This window comes from Harpia harpyja, chromosome 7, assembly GCF_026419915.1.
Source record: "Harpia harpyja isolate bHarHar1 chromosome 7, bHarHar1 primary haplotype, whole genome shotgun sequence".
NCBI lineage: Eukaryota > Metazoa > Chordata > Aves > Accipitriformes > Accipitridae > Harpia > Harpia harpyja.
This window is the reverse complement of record NC_068946.1, coordinates 39195147-39218212: the sequence shown is the minus strand read 5'-3', so window position 1 is coordinate 39218212 and position 23066 is coordinate 39195147. Positions and strand designations below refer to the sequence as shown.

The following is a 23066-nucleotide window of genomic DNA, read 5'->3' as shown; positions in this document are numbered from 1 at the left end:
GTCCTTGAGTCCCGGGCGTCTTCCCCCCAGGGCTTTGGGGAACAGGGCACCACTTGCACCCCACTCCTGGCTTACCCCCACCTGGCTCATACCTCCCCTTGCTCCCCACAGATGCCCGAGCTGCCCCAGCCAAGGACATCGCTGTCCCTGTCCCTGAGAAGGTGGCTTCCAGCCGGTCAACCCAGACGCCCGTGGGGCAGCTGGAGCCGCTGGCCGCGGGGGCCCCCCCCACGCCGCCACCCCACAAGCACAAGGGAGTGGTGCAGAAGGCAGACGGGGCAGCGCAGGTGGACGTCGCCCCGGGGGTCCTCCAGCCCCCTGCACCGTGCGAGGAGGGGCCACGGCCAGACCCCGAACTCCCACCCGACATCACAGTCTGCGTGCCCCCCGAGCTGATGTTCACCCCACCTCGGACTGTCACCTCGCCCCACACAGACACCCCCACCCGAGGCTCCCCCGCGCCCCCCACGGACACGTCCCCCCCACCCCAGGCTCCATCTCCTTCCAAGTTCTCCCCCACTTCCCCAGTGTCAACCACCCCCAGCTCAGCCCCCACGCTGTCTCCCACCCCCAACGCCACGCCCACGCGGAAGATGCCCCCCTACATGGTCACCTCCTTCGTCTCCATGCCCCCCGCATCGCCCCTCGCACAGGAGTCGTCCCACCCCACCCCATCCTCCAAGGAGCCCCCAGCTGAGAGCAGGGTCCCGGGGGCAAAAGACAGCACGGCGCTGCGGCAGGGTGTCCCCCAGAAGCCATACACCTTCCTGGATGAGAAGGCGAGGTGAGTAGCAGTGGGACGGGATGCTCTGCCGGGGGTGTCGTCCCCCCCCCAGCACTCCACACTGGGGATGCTGAGCGCCGCCCTGTGCCACAGGGGCCGTTTTGGGGTGATCCGGCTGTGCAAGGAGAACGCCACGGGGAAGCACTTCATGGCCAAGATCGTGCCCTACGAGGCGGAGCGGAAGCAGAGCGTGCTGCAGGAGTACGAGATCCTCAAGGCGCTGCACCATGAGCGCATCATGGCCCTGCACGAGGCGTACATCACCCCCCGCTACCTGGTGCTCATCTGCGAAAACTGCGCCGGCAAAGAGATCCTCTACAGCATTGTGGACAGGTACGGGCAGGCACAGGGCCGCCGGAGACAGCTGCCGGCACGGGGCCGCCCGCTGATGCCACTCGCCCCCAGGTTTCGCTACTCAGAGGACGACGTGGTGAGCTACGTGCTGCAGCTCCTGCAGGGCCTCGAGTACCTGCACAGTCGCCGCATCGTGCACCTCGACATCAAGCCGGACAACGTCGTCATCTCAGGCATGAACGCCCTCAAGATCATCGATTTCGGCAGTGCCCAGACGTACAACCCCCTCGTGCTGCGGCAGCTGGGGCGGCGTGTCGGCACCCTGGAGTACATGTGTGAGTGGGGCACTGGGGGTGTGGTGGCATGGGGACGGGGACAGGGACAGATCTGGGGCACACTTGTGCCAGAGGTGTGCATGCATGCCTGTGCAGTTGGGGGCTTGGGAATGGGGAGGATTTGAGGTGTCCTTTGGGAAGCTGGGGGGGTCTTTGGGGTGCTGGGGGTGTCTGCTGAGGGTTTCTGTAGGGTTGCTGGGCTCAGTGGGAGAGTTTGGGTGCTGTGGGGCAGTTGGGGTATCCTTGGAGGTGCTGTGCTCTGTCAGGGTATTGGGGTGTCTGGGAGGGGTGCTGGAGGGTGCAGTGGTGCAGTTCTGTGGCTGGTGGGGATGCTGTGGGTGCTGGGGATGCTGGGGATGCTGTGGGTGCTGGGGATACTGTGGGTTCTGGAGGTGCTGGGAGTGCTGTGGGTGCTGGGGCTGGGCCCCCCTGGTGCGTATGTCAGACCTGCTTCCCTGCCCACAGCACCAGAGGTGGTGAAGGGGGACCCGGTGGGCTCCGCAGCAGATGTCTGGGGCGTTGGCGTCCTCATCTACATCATGTAAGAGAAGGGGCCAGGGGGACGAGCACCCTGAGGTGTAGTCAGTCCCACCCAGGGCTCAGTGCCATGGGGGACACCAGGCTGGTGGTGGGCTGGGGGATGCTGTATCCCTGCAGACCCTTCCCAGCTGGACATGGGGATCGAGACACCCTGGCAGCTGTGGCTGTCCCAAACCAGGGATGGGTGGGTAGGGGGTGCTGGGTGCCCTCCCACCACTGCACCCCAGCCTGTGCCACCCCCTCCACCCTTGCAGGCTCAGTGGGCGGTCGCCGTTCTTCGAACTGGACCCCATCGAGACAGAGAACCGCATCCTGGCAGGGCGCTTTGATGCCTTCAAGCTGTACCCCAATGTCTCGCAGAGTGCTGCCCTCTTCATCCGCAAGGTCCTCGCTGTCCACCCCTGGTGAGTGCCCAGCCCAGCCAGGGAGGACACGTGGCCCCAGACTGCGCCTGCGACCGGGCCAGGCAGGCAGCTCCCTGCCCCACGGGGCCCCTCCAGACATCATCAGTGGGACCCCAGGGCCCATCCCTGCTCCTGGAGAGGGCTGGGATCTCCTGAGCTCAGGGCCCTGGGATCCATCCCTGTTCTTGGAGAGGTCTGGGACCCCCTGGGTCTTGCAGGGGAGGGGTGGTGGCCAGGTTTGGGAGGAGCAGCAGCGGCGGGCACCCCACGGTCCCTGACGCGGTGCTGCCCCTGCCCCAGGAGCCGCCCCACGGTGAAGGACTGCTTTGCCAACGCCTGGCTCCAGGACGCCTACCTGATGAAGCTGCGCCGCCAGACCCTGACCTTCACCACCAACCGCCTCAAGGAGTTCCTGGTGGAGCACCAGCGGCGCCGTGGCGAGGCCGTCACCAAGCACAAGGTCTTACTCCGCTCCTACCAGGGCAGCCAGCCGCCGGGGCTGCAGTAGCTGGTGCCTCGGCCGCGGCCGCAAGAGGCCGAGGAGCCAGAGGAACATTCCAGGGCCCGCGGGACGGGGCAGCCGAGGAGGAGCCGGGACGTGCCGGGATGAGCCCACGGACCTCACGCGCCGCCGCCGGGGATGCTGGCGGCTGGCATCATTTTGGTGGTGCCGACAGAGAGGGGAGGTGCTGCCCCAGCCGGCCCGGCGGTGGGGTCCGGCAGCAGGCAGGCGGCAGGAAGCCTTGTTGCGAGGAACTGAGAATGTGGCAGAGGGTCAGGAGAAGGATGGGATGGGGACAGGGGGCCAAGGGAAGCCCCAGGCAGGAGAGGGAGAGACACCAGCACGCCAGCCAGCCCTGGCCACACGGGTCTTGTCAGCCGTGTGCCTTACGCCGCAGCCTGCAGCTGCCCCCGGCCACGGCGCGGGGGTCCCTGCGCCCCATCCAGTTTGCACGCCAGCGCCCGAGGACTGAGGCTGCTCCAGTGGTTCCTGCAGAGAGGGGCCTGCTCGCGGCCCCCTGCCCCCCCTGCCAGCCGGCACAGCCCCCTGGTCCTCACGGCTGGGAGCGGGGGCCACTAGCCCCCCCACCTTCTGCTCCTCCTAGCCCCGGTCCTGGCAAGCGGGTTTGTGACCCCAGGACCGATGCCGGTGCCTTCCCCGGGGCTGTCGGTTGTGCCCCATGTGGGAGCGGGGGGCTAGCCGGCACCCCTCCTTTTGCAGGGGGGGCACCCACGTGCCACGCACACCTCCTGCGCCTGCTCAGGCCGACGCTGCTCACGCTCTGCCTGCCCGGCTCCGGCCCTCGCCCTGCGCCCCGTCGCCAGCCCGCCTGCCTGTCCCCGGCCCCCCCCCCCCCGCCCCCCTTCCCACCCGACCCCCCGGTGCCACGGCACAGCCCCAGAGGTGCTTTGCCGAGCCCCGCACCACTCTGCACCCCCTCCCCAGCTGGCGGCAGGATGCTCCAGCGTGGCTGGGGTGCCCTGGGCGGGGGGGGGGACGGGACAGGGGCAGCCGTTGGGCACCCACCTTCCAGATGCTGCTGTAGCAATAGGGCTTTATTTATTTACTGTGGGGAGAAGGCGTCTGCCCGTCCCCATCCCGGTCCCCTCCTCTCTGCCGGGCTCCGGAGCTGCCAACGTCCCCACGGTTTGGAGCAAGCAACGTGCCAGAGCAGCAATAAAGACCCTGAGCAGCCGGTCCCGTCTCCGTGCCTCGCTGGGAGGGGACGGGGTGGGGGGGACGGCAGAGCAGCCCCCGCCCGCCACCCAGGGCTTCGCGCCTCGGGAGGGTCCCGTCCCAAAATCCAGGGACCCGTAGCCAGTAAGACTTCCAGGTGGGGCCGGGCTGGGAAGGGTGTCGGAAACTTGGGGAAGGAGCCAGGAAAGCTGCGAAGCGCCGGGACGGGGGCGGGGTGGGGGGGCGGGTGGGCTGGTTCACGGGGTGCTCACGTCATGGAGCGAAAATACCGGGTGCTGGAGGGGCCGGCGGCGGCGCGGGGCAGCCGGAGCCGGGCTCCTGCTGGGGACACGGCGGGTGCAGGTGAGGGGCACCCCGCGGCGGGGACCCGCCCCCCCCCGCTATAAATACCCGCTGCCCATATGAGGCCGGGCCGGCCGCGCTGGCGGGGGCTGCTCCGGTTACAGCCCGGCCTGACCGCCGCCCCCCCCCGCCCCGGCTGCACCCACGGGCCCCTCGGTGCGCACACGCACCCCTGCGCCCGTAGCGCGTGCCTGCGCGGGTGGGCGCGGCCACACGCGTAAAGGCTTGTGCCCACGGACCGTCACACTCTCACCCTGACACGCGCGCGCGCCTCTGCCGGCACGCGGCCGCCCCCCCCCCCCCCGGCACCGTGCCGCCCGTCGCCCGCCCGCCCACGCAGGTACGACAGCCCGCGGTGTCCACGGCTGCACGCGCCCCCCGCTTGCGCGCCCACGGCCGGCCCCCTCGCCCAGGCCGGCGGGCACGCGCCCGCGCGTTCCCCTCCTCCCGCCGCTGCGGCGCCCCCTGGCGGTCGGCGGGGCGTCCCCCAGTAGCACCGCCCGGCGCGGTGACGCTTGGGGGGGGTGGGGGTGGTGAGAGCCCTGCGCGCTGACGTGTCGCAGCCACGTGTGCGGAAGCGGCGGGCGGGCCGGGGGAGGTGGGAGCGGCGGCGGCGGAGGGGAAGGGGCTGCGGGGGCCGCCGGAGCGGAGCGGGGTCGAAATGCCGCTGAAGGCGGTAATCCTCATCGGGGGCCCGCAGAAGGGTAAGTGCGCCGGGCCCGCGAGGCGTCCCGCCGGCGCCGGGCCCCGCCGACCCCCTCCCTCTGCTCCGCAGGGACCCGGTTCCGGCCGCTGTCCTTCGAGGTGCCCAAGCCGCTCTTCCCCGTGGCCGGGGTGCCCATGGTGCAGCACCACATCGAGGCCTGCGCCAAGGTACGGGGGGCCTGGGGTGGCTGGGGGGGAGGCGGGGCTGGGGGGGCCAGGGCCGCCCTCCCCACTCTGCCCCCTCTCCCCCCCCCAAGGTGCCCGGCATGAAGGAGATCCTGCTGATGGGCTTCTATCAGCCCCACGAGGCCCTCAGCCGCTTCCTGGTGTCGGCGCAGCAGGAGTTCAAGATCCCCATCAGGTGGGCAGGAGACCTCCCACTCCCTCCATGGTGGTACAGCCTGGCTCAGCCCCTCACCCGCCTCCCCCGGGGTGGCAGCCCCCAGCCAGCACCCGGGCGTTGGGCAGGTGGGCACTGTCCCACCACAGATGGGCACAGCTGGCCTCCCGCGTCAGTTTTGCCAAATTTCCCTTGCCCTGGGCCCTGCCCTGGCTGGTTCCTGCTCCAAAGATGCCTCTCCAGCACAGCTCCAAGCTACCGCAGCCTCCTTACGCTGTGCCAACGTCCGCGTGAGCCCCACCGCTGCACGGCAGGATAATGTCTCCAGCCCCTGCCAGCCCTTCCCTCTGCCCTGCTGCTGGTTGGTGCTAACAGACACCCGCTTCCCTAAGCCCTCGCTTTTCCCTGCTTGGCTCGCAGGTATCTCCAGGAGTACGCAGCGCTGGGCACGGGTGGTGGCATCTATCACTTCCGAGACCAGATCCTGTCAGGTGGTGCTGAGGCCTTCTTTGTCCTCAACGCGGACGTGTGCTCAGAGTTCCCCTTGCAGGAGATGCTGGAGTTCCGGCAGCAGCACGGGGACGCGCACAGCTTTGTCATTCTGGGTACCACAGTGAGTGGCAGTGCTGGGGAGCAGAGGAACAGCGGTGCTCTGCCGTGGGCTTGTCTAGAAGCCAGCGGCTCCTGCGGTGGATGAGTCCCTGGGTGTGAACTCTGGGTTTCATCTGCTCTGCATCCGCATGCCCGCTGCTCCACCATTTCTAACACGTCCTTGCTCCGCAGGCCAACAGGACACAGGCGCTGAATTATGGCTGTATCGTGGCAAACACAGACACGCAGGAGGTACTGGAGGGCCTTGGGGAGCCGGGCACAGTGTGGGCAGCGGGTGCTGTGGTGCCTGTGTGGGCGCGTGTTCCCAGCATGCCACAGCGGGCACGATGCCAGGTGCAGGGGCTGCATCCCAGGAGTCACGTATTTTCCTTTGCCTCCAGGTCCAGCACTACGTGGAGAAGCCCAGCACGTTTGTCAGTGAGATCATTAACTGTGGCATCTACCTGTTCACACCTGCCATATTCCAACACATCGGCGAGGTCTTCCAGAGGAACCAGCAGGAGCTAGTGCTGTGAGTGCCTCTCTCTGCCCCGCGTCCTTCCCACCCCACTGCTTCCCGGGGCTGCAGCGGCACGCTCATCCTCCATTCTTTCTCTATCTTCTCTCTTCCTCTGCCATCACTCACTTGTTTCCTGGTCCTACACCAGCTGTCCTTACCTTGGGTAAGTCTCCCTCTGTGTGTGCACTGGCTGCTCTCCAGGCTGGATCGTCCCTAGTGATAATGCATGCTTTCCCCCCTGCTCTAGGCCACTTTGCAAGGCTGCTCTTTCCTCTGCTCGTCTCCTGGCCAGCTTGAGACTCCCCCTCTCCTTTCCTCTCCTCCCACCCCATCCTCATTCGGCTCCAGACAAGGGGCTGAGCAAGCCTGGGAATGCTCTGCTCCCTGCTCCAGCTCTTTGCACTAGTCAGCCTGTCACCTGACATCTCTGCCACCACCCAAGCAAAAATCCAGCTGGGCAGGGCTCTGGAACAGGGCCAGGATCTGTCACTCAATACACCCATCTGGACTGGGCAGGGCTCTTGCACCATCAACTTCTGGCTCAGAGCTTATTTCAGCTGGCAGAGCCCCCTCCCTCTGCTGCTCTGGGGCTCAGTGGGGCTGGGCAGGCCTAGCCTGACGGCTGGGGCTGTCCCTACCTTTGGAGAGAAATGCATGTTTAGGTAGGAGTCTAGGATCACCGGAGCCCCCAGATTTGGGGAAGGTACCTCTTGGGGTCCCTGGCTGAGGCCATGACTGAGGCAGGTGTCTAATGGGCCTCTTGCTTGCAGAGAGGAAAGCTCCAACGGCTGGCAACGTGCTGAAGTGATCCGGCTAGAGCAGGACGTTTTCACGGCGCTGGCTGGGAGTGGCAAACTCTATGTCTACAAAACTGATGGCTTCTGGAGCCAGATCAAATCAGCAGGGTAAGGTCTGGAGGTAGAGCTGGTGCAGCAGGGGCATCAAGCAGTCTGTACCAGAGATGGGAGAGGAGGGTGCCCAGGCAGGGCCCTGGGGGTGGGTGGGGTGTGCTGAATTCAGAGCCTTCTCTGCCCTGGTAGTGCTGGAGAGGTAATAACAATCATTTGCTTTTCCTCCCCCAGCTCTGCTATCTATGCCAGTCGCCTTTACCTGAACCAGTACAGCAAAAGCCACCCAGAGAGGCTGGCCCAGAACAAGGCTGGAGGCCCTATCATCCGAGGTACCCCTCTGATGCACCCCACTGCCTTGAGGGCTACCCCAGGACCTCCCCTGATCTGAGAGGTGGGTGCTTTTGTGAGCTGCCTCCCCTGATGCAGCTGCCTTGTGTTGCAGGGAATGTGTACATCCACCCAACGGCCTCCATCGACAGCACTGCGGTGGTGAGTGCAGGCCTGGGGGACCCCGTGGCAGGGTGATGCTTGGGGGTGCCGAGGGTGCCGTTGTCCTCAACCCCATCACCTTCCTCTGTCCTCACAGCTGGGCCCCAACGTCTCCATTGGGGAGGGGGTGACGGTGGGAGCTGGTGTGCGAGTGCGAGAGTCCATTGTCCTGCATGGCGCCTCACTCCACGTAAGTAGGGTTTGCCTGAGAGTGTGGGTGTCAACCCCCACCCCTTCCAGGGAGGCAGCAGCACCCTTCACCCCCCTCTTCTTCACCCTAGGACCATACCTGTGTCCTCAATACTATTGTGGGCTGGGACAGCACCATCGGGCGCTGGGCCCGGGTTGAAGGAACACCCAGTGACCCCAACCCCAACGATCCCTATGCCAAGATTGACAGCGAGACCCTCTTCCGGGACGGGCGCCTCACGCCATCCATTACAATCCTGGGTACATCCTACCCGCACCCAGCTGCCCTGGCCCTGCGCAGTGGCGCAGAGTCTCTCCCCTCCTACTAACCCACTCGCACTCTCCCTGCAGGCTGCAGTGTCACCATCCCTGCTGAGGTCGTTATCCTCAACTCCATCGTCCTTCCTCACAAAGAGCTGAGCCGCAGCTACAAGAACCAGATTATCCTGTGAGTCAGCTGCTCGCTGGGTTGGGAGGGGGCCAGTGCCAGCCCCCCACTCCCTGCTGTGCTCCACCGAAAGAGCCTGTGCTGGGGCTTCACTTCCTGGGAGGTTCCCAGCACCCCCAGAGAGGTAGGTGCAGGCCAGGAACCCTGCAAGTGCCTGACTCCTCCTCCAGACAGACATTAAAGCTGGTGAGCATCAGCCTTGTGTGCTGCTTCTCTTGCAGCCCAGGGACCAGCCCTGGGGCAGGGTGAAGGCTTTGGGGACAGCATGAGGCCCTGGCACCAGGCTGCATGCCTATGCAGAGGCTGTTGAGGGAGCACTCGCTGCCTGCAGCATCTCAGGTGCTGAGCTTTGGGTGTTTCTCCACCAAAGGGCACTACCAGCATGGTCTTGCCACCCCTCACCAGGCTCTCCCTGCTCTGCAGAAGCTGCTGTCTGCAACTCCCTGGAAGGTCTTGGCCCATCTCACAGGCTGGGGAGCTTTGAATGTGCCCATCTTGGATAGGCAACCCGCCCTGCAGGAGCCAGTTGTGAGGATCTCAATTTCAGCAGTGTGATTGGAACAGCCTGAGCTGGGCTCCTGCCTACTGCTGGGAAAACAGAGCAGCACCAGGCTGTCCTAAGGGCATTGGCGCACAAGGGCTGGGTTGGACAGGCAGGCTGCTGGCCCTGGAGGGAGCTGTAAAAGCACCCCTTCCCCCAGCACCACCTCCACCCCCACCCCCAAGGGCTCTGTATGAGCCAGGAGAGCTCCTGTCAGGCTGAGACCTGCGCAGGCTGCTTAGGTAGGGCTGAGGGTGATGGCAGCAGGCTGCACCAGCATGAGTGTAGCTTGGGGGTTCGCTGCATGTCTCCCCTTGCACCAGCCACATCCACAGGGCACCTCTGTGCAGGTGGCAGAGATCTACTGCCTCGCTCTGTCTCAAAACCCCATTTTTATTGAAAGCAGCCTACTGCTGATCCTGGCAGCATTTGTCTACAGTAACCAACACTGCCCTTTATCCACTTACCTCCCTGTCTTCGCCTCTGGTTTTGGAGCTCTGTGCTAAAGCCCTGCACTCCACTGAGGGCCCCATCACGCCTCTCACCTTAAGCAAGGCACCGCATTAGGGATTCTCCATCTATCCAGTACCACCCTAGCTCGATGGATTTGCAGTAAATCCTTGCTCCCAGCCCTGTGCCTTCCTGTACCAGTTCTCCTGTGGTCCTGGGCGAGGATTAGCTGTTCCTTGGCTTTAAGCACATTAAACTCCTTCAGTTTTGCCTCTGCCTTGGATGTGCTAATTTCCTTGCCTGCTGGTGAACACCCCTGCGCTGGGGGAAACTGAGCCAAAGTACTTGCTTTCAGGATTGTACATGAATTTTCTCCTGTGTCCCACATCTGGCCTGGCTTTTAGTACAGACAAAGGTTTCTCAGCTGCTGGACATGGCCCTAGAGCAGGTCTCAGCCCTGTTGTGCAATGCCCCTTTTCCCCAAGTTCCCCTTGTAGTGGCTGTCCCCTGTGCAGAGTTATCTGGGGGACAAGCCCTTCCTGAGCCCTTGCTCCTTTACAGCTTCATCCAGCTTCCCCCTCTTGGAGGGAGAGCGCTGTGCATCCCAGCCCTGCTTGGGCTTTGCAGCTCCAGCGGTGGGGCTGGAGGGAAGGAAGGAGTTAAAGGGGCCTCTGCTGAGGTGCCAGGAAGTCTGGAAATGCTTTAAGGTTGTCCTGCCCTGAGCAGCAGCAGCTCTGATTACTTGAGGCCAACATCTGGGCTGAAAGAGGGGCCTCCCACATCCTGGGCTCCAGGGCAGGGAGAGGAGGGCTTCAGCTAGGGCAGGAGGGGGCTCTGCCTGCCCTCCCCGCCCAGCAAAAGCAGGGTATTTGGGGAGCACTGCTAACCCTTGCTGTCAGTACAGCTCTTGTCCACTGCCCAGCCAGGCTCCATCATGCCAGTGAACCCCGAACGCTGGGACCTGGCAGCAGCAGGGAGGGACAGACAGCAGCCACAGCCAGGCTCGTTTTGCTGCAAACATTTAATACAAACCTGCCCCTAAGTACAGCACTGGGGCAGTGTCCCCACCACCACAGCTGGGCAGAGCCAGCCCTGCTCCCCAGTCCCCAGGGAAGCAGAGCAGAGCTTGGAGCTCGGCATGACTGGCCCACAGGCAGCTGCCTGGTCCCGCAAGCTTTGTTCCTCCTCCGGTACCCCCAGGGAGCCACTGCCGCAGGCTACAAGGGAGAAGGGAAGAACCGGCCCACCACCTTCCTCGGGGCCGGCCCCTGCCTGCGTGGGGAGAGATGAGTCAGGGGTGCAAAGCGAGCTCCCTCGGGGCCCCCCACCCACCCGCGGCAGCACTCACGGGGGCCGGGTGGCTGTGCCCACGCAGCTCCGCAGGGTGGTGGGGAGGCAGCAGGTGCCAGCTGGGCTCAGCTGGCCCGGCTTGGGCTCCGGGGAGGCGATGGGATGGAAGAACGGCTCTGCAGGACAGAGGGGGGACACCTATTGCACCCTAGCCCAGCCAAAGGCAGCCAGGACACTTCAGGAGCCACAGGGCAAGGGCAGGGAGGGGGCCAGGGCTCCCATGCCTCACCACGTTCACCTCCTGGGGCTGGTGTTGGCACCAGGTTCTCCTGCTCTGTCCCCACGAAGCCTCTCCAGAAGTCAGGTGGCAGCAAGAGGAGCTGAGCCACCACCTGGGCAGGGAGGGATGGAGTATGGGGATGCTGGCAGCACCCAGGGTACACCCCACGCCTCAGGGATGCCCTCACCTTGGACTGCCGCGGCGTGTCCTCCATGATGGCGAGCGGCGTGGGGTTGGCCGAGCTGTGTCCCACCAGCGTCGGACCAAACACACGGGACAGGTTGAACACGTCCATCTTGCAGTTGGGGCTGCGCGACACCCTGCGAGGAGGGACAGACAGTGTGAGCACACTGCCTGGCCATGGGGCCCTTCCTCCTCAGCCCAGGTTCCCTACTGTGGGGCATGGAGCCTGGATGAGGGGCAGAGAGCCAGGAGATGGGGACAGGCCCAGGAGAGCCCCTGCCAGGATGAGCCCCTCACCTGAGCAGATGCAGCATGAGGAAGGCCAGGGTGTCCCTGTTGGCTGGGGGCAGCTTGCTCACCACATGGCGCAGGGCTGTGCTGCAGGCGGCATCGTCCGGGATGTCTATAGTGGCACCATGGAGCAGTGTTAGGGGAGAAGCAGCCCCTTCCCTTCCCAGCTTGGGACCCCCCCACTCACCAGCAGCCTGCAGAAAGGCAGGGTGGAGGCTGAAGGTGACCAGTGGTTCCTTGAGCCCCCGCAGAAAGTCCTTGAGCACCCCACACACCACGTGGATGTCAGCCACGCTGCTGAGGGCAGGCAGTGCACCTCCAGCCCGCAGCAGCCTCCGCTTCCACTCCCGCACCAGCTGCTCCGCGCCCGGCACCCGATACAGCCCTGTCTGGGGCACAGGGAGAAGGGCTCAGCCTCGTGGGGACCATGGCATCACCGCCTCCACCGCCCCGGCCCCTACCTCTGTCAAGCCTCGCGTCTCCACCTCGGTCACACACTGCACCACCAGCGCGGGCACCAGGGGCGGCGTGGGGGGGGCGAAGTCAGCCAGCACGCCCTGGGGAGGACAATGCCGACTCCCGCTCTGTACCCACCACCCAGCCCTGTCGCCAGGGCAGGCAGAGCCCCAGCATCCCAGGGCCAGCAGCCTGGCAGCCCCACAGGGACACGGAGCAGCCCCCAAGCACTGCCATGCCCCCCTCACCTCACGGGGCCAGGCGTGGTGGTGAGGCCGGGGCGTGCAGAGGCTGGGGCACTGCTCCCGGCACTTGGGGTGCAGCAGCAGCTGGCACTGGCGGCACTTGACGGCAGCCTTCCCGAAGCGGATGCGGGAGCCACAGACACCGCACGGCTCAGGGCGGATCACCTGGAGAGAGGGAGCAGGATCAGGGCCCCCACTTCTTGCCGATACCCAGTACCACTCCTTCATCCCTCCCAAACCAGCCCCCACCACCTCCACCCATCTCTTGTGCGTGCAGAGCTGGGGTGGGGAGGATGGAGGAGAGCTTTGCCCCCCTCCCCAGACCTGCTCCCCCTACCCAGCTCCTTTCTCCATAGCAGCCAAGAGGAGGGAGAGAGGCTGGGACACACACCGTTTTGGAGGTGAACTGGTGCTGGAGTGGTGGGAAGCCCTGTGGAGGCGAGTGGAAGGCTTCTGGCGCTGGCTGCCGCACGGAGCTGCCCTCGGTATGGCTCTCCTGCCCTGGAGCACGGCAGCCTGGATCCTCACTGGTGCCCCAGACCGTGGTCAGCTCTGCAGAGAGAGGAGGCAGTAGAGGTGGCCCTGAAAGGCAAACCACCCCAGCTCCCAGCTGAGATGTGGGGAGGCTTCCCACCTGCCAGGGAGCCCCTGCAGCATCCCAGCTTCCCTGGGACAGTGGCATCTGGCATGTCTCAAGGACCCCAGTACTCCCATGGTAGGAACAAGCATCCCCCAGCAGACCCCTCCCTCCCCTGTAATGGAAGCACCCTGAAGCTGGTCCCACACCACCCATGAGCCCCCTCCCTAGCCCTTCCCGTGACCTGCACGCGTGGAGACACGATGTCCCTGGCGAGAGCGGCGTCGCGGCACCAGAACAGCAGGCAGGAGGCTGCCGGCAGGGCCTGGAACCTCAGCAGGAGGGGGCACAGAGGGGACACTCGCCTGCTGAGGTGGGGGGCAGTGAGAACATGCCTGGCTGCAGCTGCACAGTGCTCCAGCATCTCCCCATGAGCTCTGCTGTGCCTGCTCTCTGGCCCTGCTGTCCTGCACAGCCAGGGGTACCATCACCATGGGTACAGGGGGGATACAGGTTGCAGGGCACTGGTCTAGCACAGCCCCCTCTGGTGCCGGGGGAATACAGGCTGCAGGGCACAGGCACACAGAGAGGACAGCTGAGCACCCCACAGACCCCACAGCACCCACAGGCCCGCAGGACTGAAGGTTGCGGCATTGCCATCTGGCACTGGGCAGCCCACACACCCCATCCCCACCCAGGGCGCACTGGGGTCCCTACTCACGGTGTTGTGGAGTGCCACAGAAGAACGGTGCCGCTTCGCCACCACCACGGGGCCGATCTGAGGGGCCAGGGACACACGCTGGGGACAGAGCACATGGGGTAAAGGGTAGACAGGGACCCCCTCCCTGACTCTGCTCCCCGCTCCAGAGCGCCTGAGCCAAGTGGTCTCAGCCCCACAGAAGGTCTCAGTCTCGCCCTGCCCCGCAGCATTGCCTGCCCTACACCAGGCACCATGGGGACCCAGGCCCCCCACCTGGGTTGGAGTCAGCCCAGAGGCTGGGGGAAGCCAGGCCAGGCCTGCAATGCAGAGGTGTGAGCGGAGAGGGGTGTGGGATGCCCGCACGTGGGGATGAATTATTGAAGAGCCCAGCTGGGCCACAGTGGAGGGTAATGGAGTTTCTATTGATCGCAGGAGGTTTGCTGAGAGACAGCACTCCCAGCCCAGCATCAATAAATTAAACCCCCTGCCAGGCTCCTTGCAGCCTCCTGTGCTGGGATGGAGAAGTATCTGGGTGCGCTAACCCTGCATGGCCCAGGGCCAGCACCCCAGCCCAGGCTGCTGACCTGTGTGGGTAGAGGGTCCCAGGGGCACAGTGCAGAGCAGAGCCGGGGGATCCTCACCCATGCAGAGGCGCAGACCCCACCTCCACACTAGCCCCCACGGGCGGCCACATCCCAGCATTTCCCTCGTACCTGCCTCTCCTGGGCTTTGCGCTTCAGGGTCCGCACCACGGTCATATCAACATCCTGAAAGGCAGCGGGGAAGCTGAGGGCTGGCAGGGCTGCACGGGGCCAGATACACCCCCAGCATCCAGCTCCAATGGCAGCCGGCCCCTAACCATGGCCATGCAAAGGGACTGCCCCACTGCAGGAGCGGGACAAAACTACCCCCTCACTGCTGGGGAGAAGCTGAACCTGGGGACTTGCATCGGGTTGCTCCTTACCACATCATCCTCGGTGCGGTCGTAGCTGATGTCCGAGTGGGACAGGAGGGACTGGCATGACTCGTCCACTGCAGACGACCTGTGGAGCAAGCTGGGTGTCAGCCCAGCTGGGGCACCCCCCCCAGCCAGCACTTACTCATACAGCTACTCCTGCGAGCCCATGGGTGATGCCTCTGCAGAGCCCGAGCACCCCCGTGCCCAGCCAGCCCCTCGAGCCCAGCAGAGGTGAGGGGGAGAGGGGCACAGCCAAGCCCAGGGCTGCCCAAGGGGCTGGGGCGAGGACCGCCAGCCCTGCTCACCTCCTGCCCGATGCCAGGGCTGTCCCGAGGCGCTGGCCAGCCAGGGCCCTGAGGACAGAGCACTGCTCCCTGCTCAGCACCCCGCTGCCCCATGGCTCCCGCATCAGGGACTCGAAGACCAGCTGAAGCTTGCGCTCCTGCGAGCGAAACGAGGTGGCGGTGAGCGGGCTGAGGTCCCCACAGCCAGCCCCACGCGGGGTACCCCTACGGCCAGCTCCCAGACCTGCTTCTCCAGCTCAGCCTCTGCACGGTGCCGCTTCTTCATCTCCACCTCCACCTGGTTGCGGGCGTGCTTGAGCTTCACCTCCAGCGCTGCCCGCTCGGCCTCCACACGAGCCAGCTGCTCGCGGGCCCACCGTCCATCCTGCTCCAGGCGGCAGCATCTCTGGCGCGTCGCTTCGAAGCGCTGAGCAATCTGGATGTAGTCTGGGGGCAACACAAGCGGGTGGCCAGCCGGGACGGGGGGCCGGTCCCCAGCCCCCGCTGGCCGCAGAGCCGGGGGTCCCGGGGTGCCCCAGGCCGAGGGGCTGCGCGCACCCACCTTCCTCCACGCTACCGCCGAGCTCCAGCAGCTGCAGCGCCCGCTCCAGCCGGGCCAGGAGCCGTCCGCAGCGCTGCCGCAGCATCCCGCCGCCCTGGGACGGGGTGAGACACCGCCCCCCCCCGCCCCCGCCGCCAGGCAGCACGGCCCCCCCTTCCCACCCCGCCCGGGGACTCGCTCCCCAGCCCCCGGAGCTCCTGCCCCGCGCTCTTCTCCGGCCGCCGGGATCCGCCGTACGGCCCCGGGACGGCGCAGGCTCCGGGGGCGAGGTGCCCTCCCGGCCGGCCTATGTGGGCCGGGGGCCGGGGTGGAGCCCGTCCCGGCTCCGCCTCCGCCTCCCGCCGCCACCGGGGCCCCGACCCGCCGCCCCGACGGCTGCCGGCTCGGGGGAGCCCTCCTGGGAGCCTTGGGCGTGGGGTGCCCCGGGGTGCGGGGCAAGAGCCCTGGGCAGGACGAGGGTGCCGAGTGGGGGTCGCCTTTGAGGGAGGGTGGGGTGCCCGGGCACCGGGCGTACCTGACGAGAGCACCTGAGGGGTGCAGGCGCAGCGGGTGCGGGGTGCTCTGGGGGTGCGGGGGCGTCGGGCGGGAGCACCGGGCGTGGGGTGCGCTGGGGGGTGTAGGGGTGCGGGAGGGGGGCTGGCTCCCGGCACCGCTTCCCGCAGCCCCGCTTCCCGGGAGCGGCGCGGGTGGGAGCCGGAGGAGCCGGTGTCCTTGTCCGCTGTCCCCCGCCGCTGTGCCCCGCATGCAAACCGGCTGGCGGCGGGCGGGGGCGGCGGGGACCCCCCAGCACCGGGGCTCCCGGCCGGGGCCGTGTCCTGCAGATGGAGCCACCTCCCCGCCTGAAAGCCCAGCCGCTGCCCGGCGCTGCGAGGGTGCTGTGCCCCCCGGGGGTCCCCCGCCCAGGGGCTCCCCGGAGCAGCCCCCAGCCCCGGGCCCCCCTCCCTGCCGCAGCCCCCAGGTCCTGGTGGCCCTGCGTTCTCGCGGGGGCTCCGGGCGGGGTTCCGAGGGGCCCCGGTGAATGGCAGCTCCCCCTCCTCGGTGCCTGTCCCGACCTGCTGCGAATACCGGGAATAGCAGTGGGGCTGGCGGCAGGGCTGGGCGTGCAAGTCCGTGCACACACACACACACACACACACACACGCTCGCAGGCCCCTCGCATGCCTTCACACCTCCCCGGCTGCCTCTGACCTCGAGAAGTGGTTTTGCACCCCATGGGCATGCAGCAGCAGGTCCCCCCAGCACCCCGATGCCTCTCAGGGGTGGCTGCAGATTCAACAGGCTCCTCTCCCCATGCCGGTCCCACACAGGGCCCAGGCAGTGACAAGCAAGGCGCACGGGGGAGCACCCCCACATCCCAGGGATGTGTCTGAGGCGCTTGGTGAGAAAATAGCCTGCGTTCATCCCGGGCTATAGGATCCAGGTGGCACGGACCCCACCCCAAGGGCTGAACCTCATCAGGGCTGTGCGGTGCTGGGGACGCTGCCTGATGGGGTGCTGCTGCCCTGGGCACCAGGCAGTCCCAAGGCAGGGTTCCCCTTGGGGACAGAGCCTGGCGGGGGGCTGAGACGGGCTGGCAGCAACCCGGCAGGCTGAGCTCTACGCTGTGCCAGCGCATGGGGAGCCGAGGGTGTTTCTCAGAGAAGCTCCTTCCTCCCAAGGTTGAATGAGTCAGGTTTTGGAGCGACTTTAATTACTGCTGGATCGATAGGCTCGGCATGGCCAACAAAATCCAATTGCAGCCCTGGGGGCCTGCCTGCTCAGCCCTCCCTGCCTGCTCAGCCCTCCGCTGCCTGTCTCTGGGGAGGCACGCACTCCCCGGCTGCAGGTGCTCCCCAGCACTTGCCAGCCCAGCACCCAGCCCCGGGAGGTGGGACCCCATCCTGCACATGGAGCCAGCACCCCGCTTGCTCAGCCCTAGCAAGGAACACACATCCCCCGGGGGCAGGGCAGCAGATGGAGATGCCCCAACCTTGCAGGACATGGCCAGTGCTGCCCGGGGGACCCCACGCACCCCTGAGGACCTTCCCTCACCCAATGCATGGAGCAGGTCTGTGGTCCCCAGACCCGCCATGCACCCTGGGCACAAGCCCAGGAGCCCCCAGTAGGGCAGAGTGGCCATGGCAGAGTGGCCATGGCAGCGTGCAGGCAGCCCCTCTCATGCCTGGGGATGGGAGGGGGACACTCGCCACCCACCCTGTGCCCCCCCCGCCTGCTCCCCCCTTCCCAAACCACCCCAGCTTGGCCAGGCGCTGCATAAATAGCTGTTTGTGTCTCCGCTCGGCCCCTGCGTGGGAAATAATATCGGCTGATGGAACATAATGCCCTGCTTCACATGTTCAATTTTATCATTTTCCGAGGCAGGCAATCTTCGTTTAAAGCTGAATGGGCTGGGGAATGTTAATGAAGCGCCGGCGCTGCTCTGCACCGCGCTTTATCTCTTTGAGAATAATTTGGGTGAGCTCGGAAATAGAGTTCCCAGTCCCAATTCAAGCGGCGGCAGCACCGCATGCCGATAAAAGTGTAATTCCTGGCCAGCGCGTGGCCCTGAATACATGACAACTTAACCCTTGGGGCCCCGCTGGGGTGGTGCTGTCCGCAGCTGCCTGCCTGCCTGCCTGCATCGGGCCCGGCTGCCCTGTATGCCCAGCACCAGCCTCGGTGCTCAGCCCGGGCAGGATGGGGTCTATCGCTCCCGCTCGCCAGGGCTGTGGAGCAAGGCGTGCAGCCCGGGGAGGAGAGATAAGAGGGCAGGAGCAGAGCTGGAGGAAATCAGTCTCCCTGGACAGACAGGACCCCACAGGCGGATCTGCGGCAGCACCAGCCCACAGGGTGCCCGGGGATGGGCACTCTGCTGGGAGAGGGATGCCCCAGATCCAAGGATGCCCAGGCACAGGGATCAGGGAGGGATGGGGAGAGGGAAGGGGGTAGGGGCTGGGCTGGGGGACCAGGCTGGAGGGAGGTGGCAGGGGAGATGGGTTCAAGAGAGCAGCCCAATGCATGAGCATCCCATCCTAGAGAGACTGGCAGAGCAGGGTTGGGCACTCATGGGCTGAAGGCACACGCCTGCCCCGACGGCTGAGTGAGGGGCTCCCCCAGGAAGGCTCTGGGCCCCAGTGGTGACAGAGGGCAGCGAGGTGAATTTGCAGGAGGTGTTTGCTGGTCCATGGGAGAAGAAATGCAGGTCAACAGTAGCAGGCAGCTTGAGCCCCAAGGAGAAAGCCTTTGGTGGTCTGCCTGCTCCTGCTCTGAGTCTGTCCACAGGGCTGGCTCCAGCTCCTGCCAGCCGTGCTCTTGCAGCGGGTCCCTGCACGGGTGACCCTGGGGCCCTGCCCTCCCTGTCCTGCGTGAAGCTCCCTTGGGGTCCAGATGCAGTGGATGGGTGTTGGTGTTCTCAGGGCAGTACAGCACCCTCCAAGTGATGGTCCCCATGTCCTGGACCACCCCACCCTGAAGATGCTGGGCAGGGGATGCCTTGGCCCATCGAGGGGTCAGCAGAGCACCTCGGGCACCAGCCTGGGCCCCCTCCAGTGGGGCAGCGAGTGGGTGCCGGGACAGACCCTTCCCCTGGGAATGAGCAGGGTGGGCAGGTTTCCAGCACCGTTAATCAAGGCTGCAAGAGCCGGGATTAATGCGCACTCCAAGGCTCTCCAGTCCCAGCTGTGATCCAGCCCTCTGCTCTCAGCCAGAGCCGCCTCCACGCACTGAATTATCAGCCTGAGTAATTAAGTGGAGAGCTTTGTTTTAATGCAGACATCTGATGCCTTCGCACCGAGGAGCACAACAACTGTCGCGGGTGTTTATGCTCCGTGCAACACATCTGGCTCACAGGGAGAAAATCCATCTCTGCTGCTGTGTGAGATTAAAGGGAATGCGGCCCGGGTGCGGAGAGAGGAGGGGTGGCTCCGCAGCCAGCGTGGTGGGCAGGATTCGTCCCCGAGCATCGCCCCACCGGCTCCTCGAACCCTGCCAGCAGGAGCCTGTGGTCCAGGGCTGCCCAGCAAAGCACACATCCCCTCCGCTCCTCAGAGCGCAAGGCAGCACAACACATTGTGAGAAGAGGGATAATTACAGGCTCAGAGATAAATGGAAATAGGGCAAAATAAAACATAGGTTTATCGGAGGTAGATGGTGCATGGCTCACCTGATACCTGCTGCTGATAAGGGAGCTGGCTTTTGGGGGAGGAGGGATGCAGATCTCAAACCAGCTGCTGTGCCATGCAGAAAATTGTTGCTTTGCACAGATTAGGGGATTAACACCAGCACAAGGAGCTGGAAGGAGGCTGGTGTGGGAAGGAGCAGGCTGCGGGGAGAGAGGAGATAGCAGGAAGGGAAGAGGCTGCTGCTGGGACCACTGCAGATGTGCCTTATTTGATAGCTTCTTCTGTCACCCCAAAAGTGGGGGGTGTGGGAGGGATCTGCTGATGCCACAAAAACACAGAGCTTTTCTCTCTGCTCGGCCCCCGAACCACTGGTGCTCTGCTCATCACACCCACCTGGGATGTCTGAATGGTCTCATGGATCTTTAGTGCCTTTCTTATGGAGCAGCTTAGCTGGGCAGGCGCTGGGGTGAGCTGTGCCTTCACGAGCCCCTTCCCCACTGGCTTCTCCTGGCATCTCGCAGCTCCCGGGGACCCCATCACTTTGTGGGTGTTGGCAGCAGCAGGACTCCCTCGCTTGCTGCCCCATGGCAGGGCTGTTTCCGTGAGAGAGCCTGCCAGCACCTCCAGCACCTCCAGCCCCCGGCTCCTTGGCACACCGGAGACAGGGAAGGGGCTGTCGAGGCCGAAGGGGATGGCAAGAAGGACTCCTGGGTGAGGGGAAAGGAGGCTCCAGCTGGGAGTGTAACTGCTGCGTGCGGTGCTCCCAGTGTGAGCATCAAAGCAACCCCATCGGGAGAAACTGTTTTCAAGGAGAAATGCTCCAGGTGGTTTCCAGCAAAAACCACATTCTGGGCTGCTCCCCCGCTAAGCAAAACATGTCGGTATTTGGCCTGGGACCTCTGACCCTGTGCTGATCTGGCCAAGGAGCAAATGCCGTTGCGGTTGAGCGAAGTTGCCTTGCTGAGGCTCGTCCGGCTCCCCGCGATGTTGAGCAGCCAGGGCTGGTGCAGCTCTGCTCCCCAGCAGGGCTGCCCACAGGGACTGGGTGCTGGGAGATGCTGCTCTTGGGCAGGGGGACATTTGAGAGCCTTTGGCAAAATCTGGTGACAGAAATGGAGCTGGGGAGTTCGGATGAGCGGCACAAAACTAGCCAGCTCTCAGGCAACCCCGGGGTAATTTGAGACTGGGAAATTCGAGCTGAAGCGGCAGGGGCCGCACAGCCACCTCCAGGCAAGCAGGCTGATTTATTGCCTGTATGAGCCGAAATTGCCGCCCATGCTGGGCAGAGACGCAGGACCAGATCCCCTGCCTGGAGTCGCTCATGGCAGAAGATCAGAAACGCCATGCAAAGGAGACGCACAGGAATGGCTTGAGACGTGCCAGCCAGTCGTGCCTGGCTGGGCATGACCGCTGCCCACACTCGATGCCACTTCCCAGCCAGAGCTCTGCAGGCAGAGCCCATGGCAGGAGCAAAAGAGCCCTGAAGCTGCAGGATGGCCCTGGGCACATGGAGGTGGTGGCCCCAAATGGGTGCAGTGGGGCACCAGGCTGGCTACGGGCACTGCCCCATGGGGACTGGAGCTGCAGCCTGTTCACCTGGGATGGGAGAAGAGGGGCTGCCACCACCAGTGCTGCGTACACCAGTGTCACACGATGCCACCACGCTCCCCTTGTGTCCCCGGCCTGCCCCATCACGCTTGCCTCCTTGGCTGCACCCAGCGTGGGCGGGGGACAGCTGTCCCTGCCAACTGGAATTAATTCCCTGAGATGCTATATCAAATGCTTTAATAAAAGCCTGATACATCACACCTCTTGTCTCCTCTCCATCAATTCGTTTAGCAATTTTACCCAAAAAAGGCAATCAAGTTGGACTGGGCAGATTTATTCTGTGTGAGCTCCGAGCACATATTTATTGCTCCCCATTCCCCTGCCCTCGAGGTCCTCAGAAACATTTTTCACTTAATATTTGTTCTATTATTTTACTAGGGATGAAGCTCTGTTGATGGGCAGTAATTGCCTGAACTGCCCTGCCTTCTCGTGATGGAGATTGGTACCTTACCGGTGGCTGCCTCCTGCTACCCTGCTCTCCTGTCCTTCCTCGGCAACATTATTGACAAGGAAAGTTCATTAACAAGCCCCTTAATGACTTCAGCCGCGCCAGCCCAGCCCACAATGCTAACCTCTCCCCTGGTTTCCCTTGGTGGCTGCTTGTAGGAGGAGACATCGCAGGGTGTTTTCTGCATCTCCAGAGCCGCATGGGTGCCCAAGCCACTTCTAAAACCCTGCTGACTCCCCTTGCTAGCAGATGCTGCCCCTGCATGGGCTCTCATCCCCCCTGTTTTGGGGGAACGACCCCTCTGGGCAGGCTGCGTTGGCCAGGCGGTGCAGGGGAGGTCTGTGTCACCAGTGGGGGAGAGCTTTTGGGGGATCCTGGGAGCATCCCTGAGGCCACCTGCCCCCCTGGCAGGGCTCCCCCCTGCCGGTGTTTGCCCTGCTGCCTGCCATCCCGCAGCCTTGTGAGCCAGGCTGGCGCCGAGCCAAGCGCGATGCCGGGATTAGGCACTGCCTCCTACAAATGAGCTGTTAATTATCATAATCTGGTAATTGAGAAAAATCTAATTATGCAAAGCTAATGGATTTAGAGCTGTGCTGGGGAGCACAGGCCAGGGGAGCGCAGCTGGGCAGGGCCAGTGTTGCCGGCCCGTGGCTGCAGACACCACGGGGCCTTGCACTGCCTTTTGCTCCACTCCGGGCCCCACGGGGTGCCCGGCCAGATCCGAGCATCCTCAGGAGAGAGCCCAGCCCTCCCGCCCCCCTCCAGCCCCACTGGGCCTGGGCACCACCTCCTTCCTGTGCCCTGGCATCCTCGCCTCTGATTTCCCCATCTTCCCTCCTGGGAGGTTCCTGTGCCCAATGTGGGGAGCAGAGTGGGGGAACACAGGCCCCCTCCCAGCTTGGGCATCCTCCCCCATCCTGACCTGTCCTCCCCAGCTCCATGGATGAGGCTCTGCTCTATATCTCCATTCTGCTCCCACTGCCAGCGAAACAACGCTGCGGGATCTGCCCAGGTAGGTGCATGCGTGGCAAGACCGGGAGGGAAAGGCAAATACCTTTTACTAGACCAACTGAGATGGTTCAGAAAAGGAGATAAGCTTTTGGGTACACGGGTGCTTCTCAGTACTCACAAGCAACTGTTTTCCTCAGCTATATTGCTAGCTCATAAAAGATTTTGCTTCTTCCTGCGCACCTCGAGGGTGAGGGATGCTGAGCTGTGCCAGCCCCAGCACCGCGCCAGAGCTCCTGGCCTCAAGGTAGCGCCACACCGGAGAGCCTGTCAGCATCCCCGCGATGGCATGCAGGTGGTACCAGCACCTGGTGCTCCCCTGGGGTCTGTGTCACTGCCCCCCCGAGTGCCCTGCCACCCCCTATCCTTGCCCTATGCTGGCGGGAGCCTGCCGCCTCGCAGCTTGTGGGGAGCCCAGAAGAGGTGCTTGAGCCCAAGGGTGCAGGAGCTGTGACAAGAATGACACTCGGCACCTCGGCTCCTTGGCCAGCCCGATGTCTCCGAGCTGTGCTCCTGCAAGGCTGGTGCAGAGCTTGGGGGCCCACCACATCCCC

At 64.7% G+C, this 23066-nt stretch overlaps 3 protein-coding genes across 10 annotated transcripts in view; 2 read left to right on the top strand and 1 right to left on the bottom strand.

Moving 5' to 3' along the window:
- SPEG (striated muscle enriched protein kinase) overlaps window positions 1–4054 on the top strand; it is a 40213-nt gene extending 36159 nt beyond the window's left edge. For all 7 annotated transcript variants that reach the window (XM_052792383.1, XM_052792382.1, XM_052792380.1 and 4 more), the window contains 6 exons: window positions 112–784; window positions 878–1117; window positions 1190–1413; window positions 1879–1954; window positions 2208–2357; window positions 2658–4054. In XM_052792383.1, the coding sequence (XP_052648343.1) occupies window positions 112–784; window positions 878–1117; window positions 1190–1413; window positions 1879–1954; window positions 2208–2357; window positions 2658–2865 (1571 nt within the window). In that variant the 3' untranslated portion in view covers window positions 2866–4054. The remainder of the gene's footprint in view (window positions 1–111; window positions 785–877; window positions 1118–1189; window positions 1414–1878; window positions 1955–2207; window positions 2358–2657) is intronic.
- A 931-nt stretch (window positions 4055–4985) lies between these two features.
- Window positions 4986–9799, top strand: GMPPA (GDP-mannose pyrophosphorylase A). Of its 2 annotated transcripts, XM_052793222.1 has the most exons (13): window positions 4986–5102; window positions 5174–5271; window positions 5361–5464; window positions 5864–6056; window positions 6227–6286; window positions 6436–6566; window positions 7325–7459; window positions 7637–7734; window positions 7848–7894; window positions 7992–8084; window positions 8176–8344; window positions 8435–8531; window positions 9479–9799. In XM_052793222.1, the coding sequence occupies exons 1-13, from the start codon at window positions 5060–5062 to the stop codon at window positions 9576–9578; spliced, it is 1368 nt and encodes a 455-aa protein (XP_052649182.1). In that variant the 5' UTR covers window positions 4986–5059; the 3' UTR covers window positions 9579–9799. The 2 variants fall into 2 exon arrangements, with proteins under 2 accessions (XP_052649182.1, XP_052649183.1); XM_052793223.1 differs by having other exon boundaries at window positions 8435–9799.
- A 920-nt stretch (window positions 9800–10719) lies between these two features.
- On the bottom strand, window positions 10720–15433 carry LOC128144189 (rac GTPase-activating protein 1-like). Its single transcript, XM_052792666.1, has 15 exons — window positions 15349–15433; window positions 15031–15233; window positions 14808–14944; window positions 14509–14587; window positions 14258–14311; window positions 13566–13643; window positions 13089–13209; window positions 12659–12819; window positions 12271–12432; window positions 12028–12123; window positions 11754–11955; window positions 11573–11678; window positions 11102–11412; window positions 10871–10988; window positions 10720–10794 (listed from the first exon to the last, which is right to left on the bottom strand). Exons 1-15 carry the CDS (start codon window positions 15431–15433, stop codon window positions 10740–10742), a joined length of 1968 nt encoding a protein of 655 aa, XP_052648626.1. The 3' UTR covers window positions 10720–10739.
- Between the last annotated feature and the right edge of the window lie 7633 nt (window positions 15434–23066).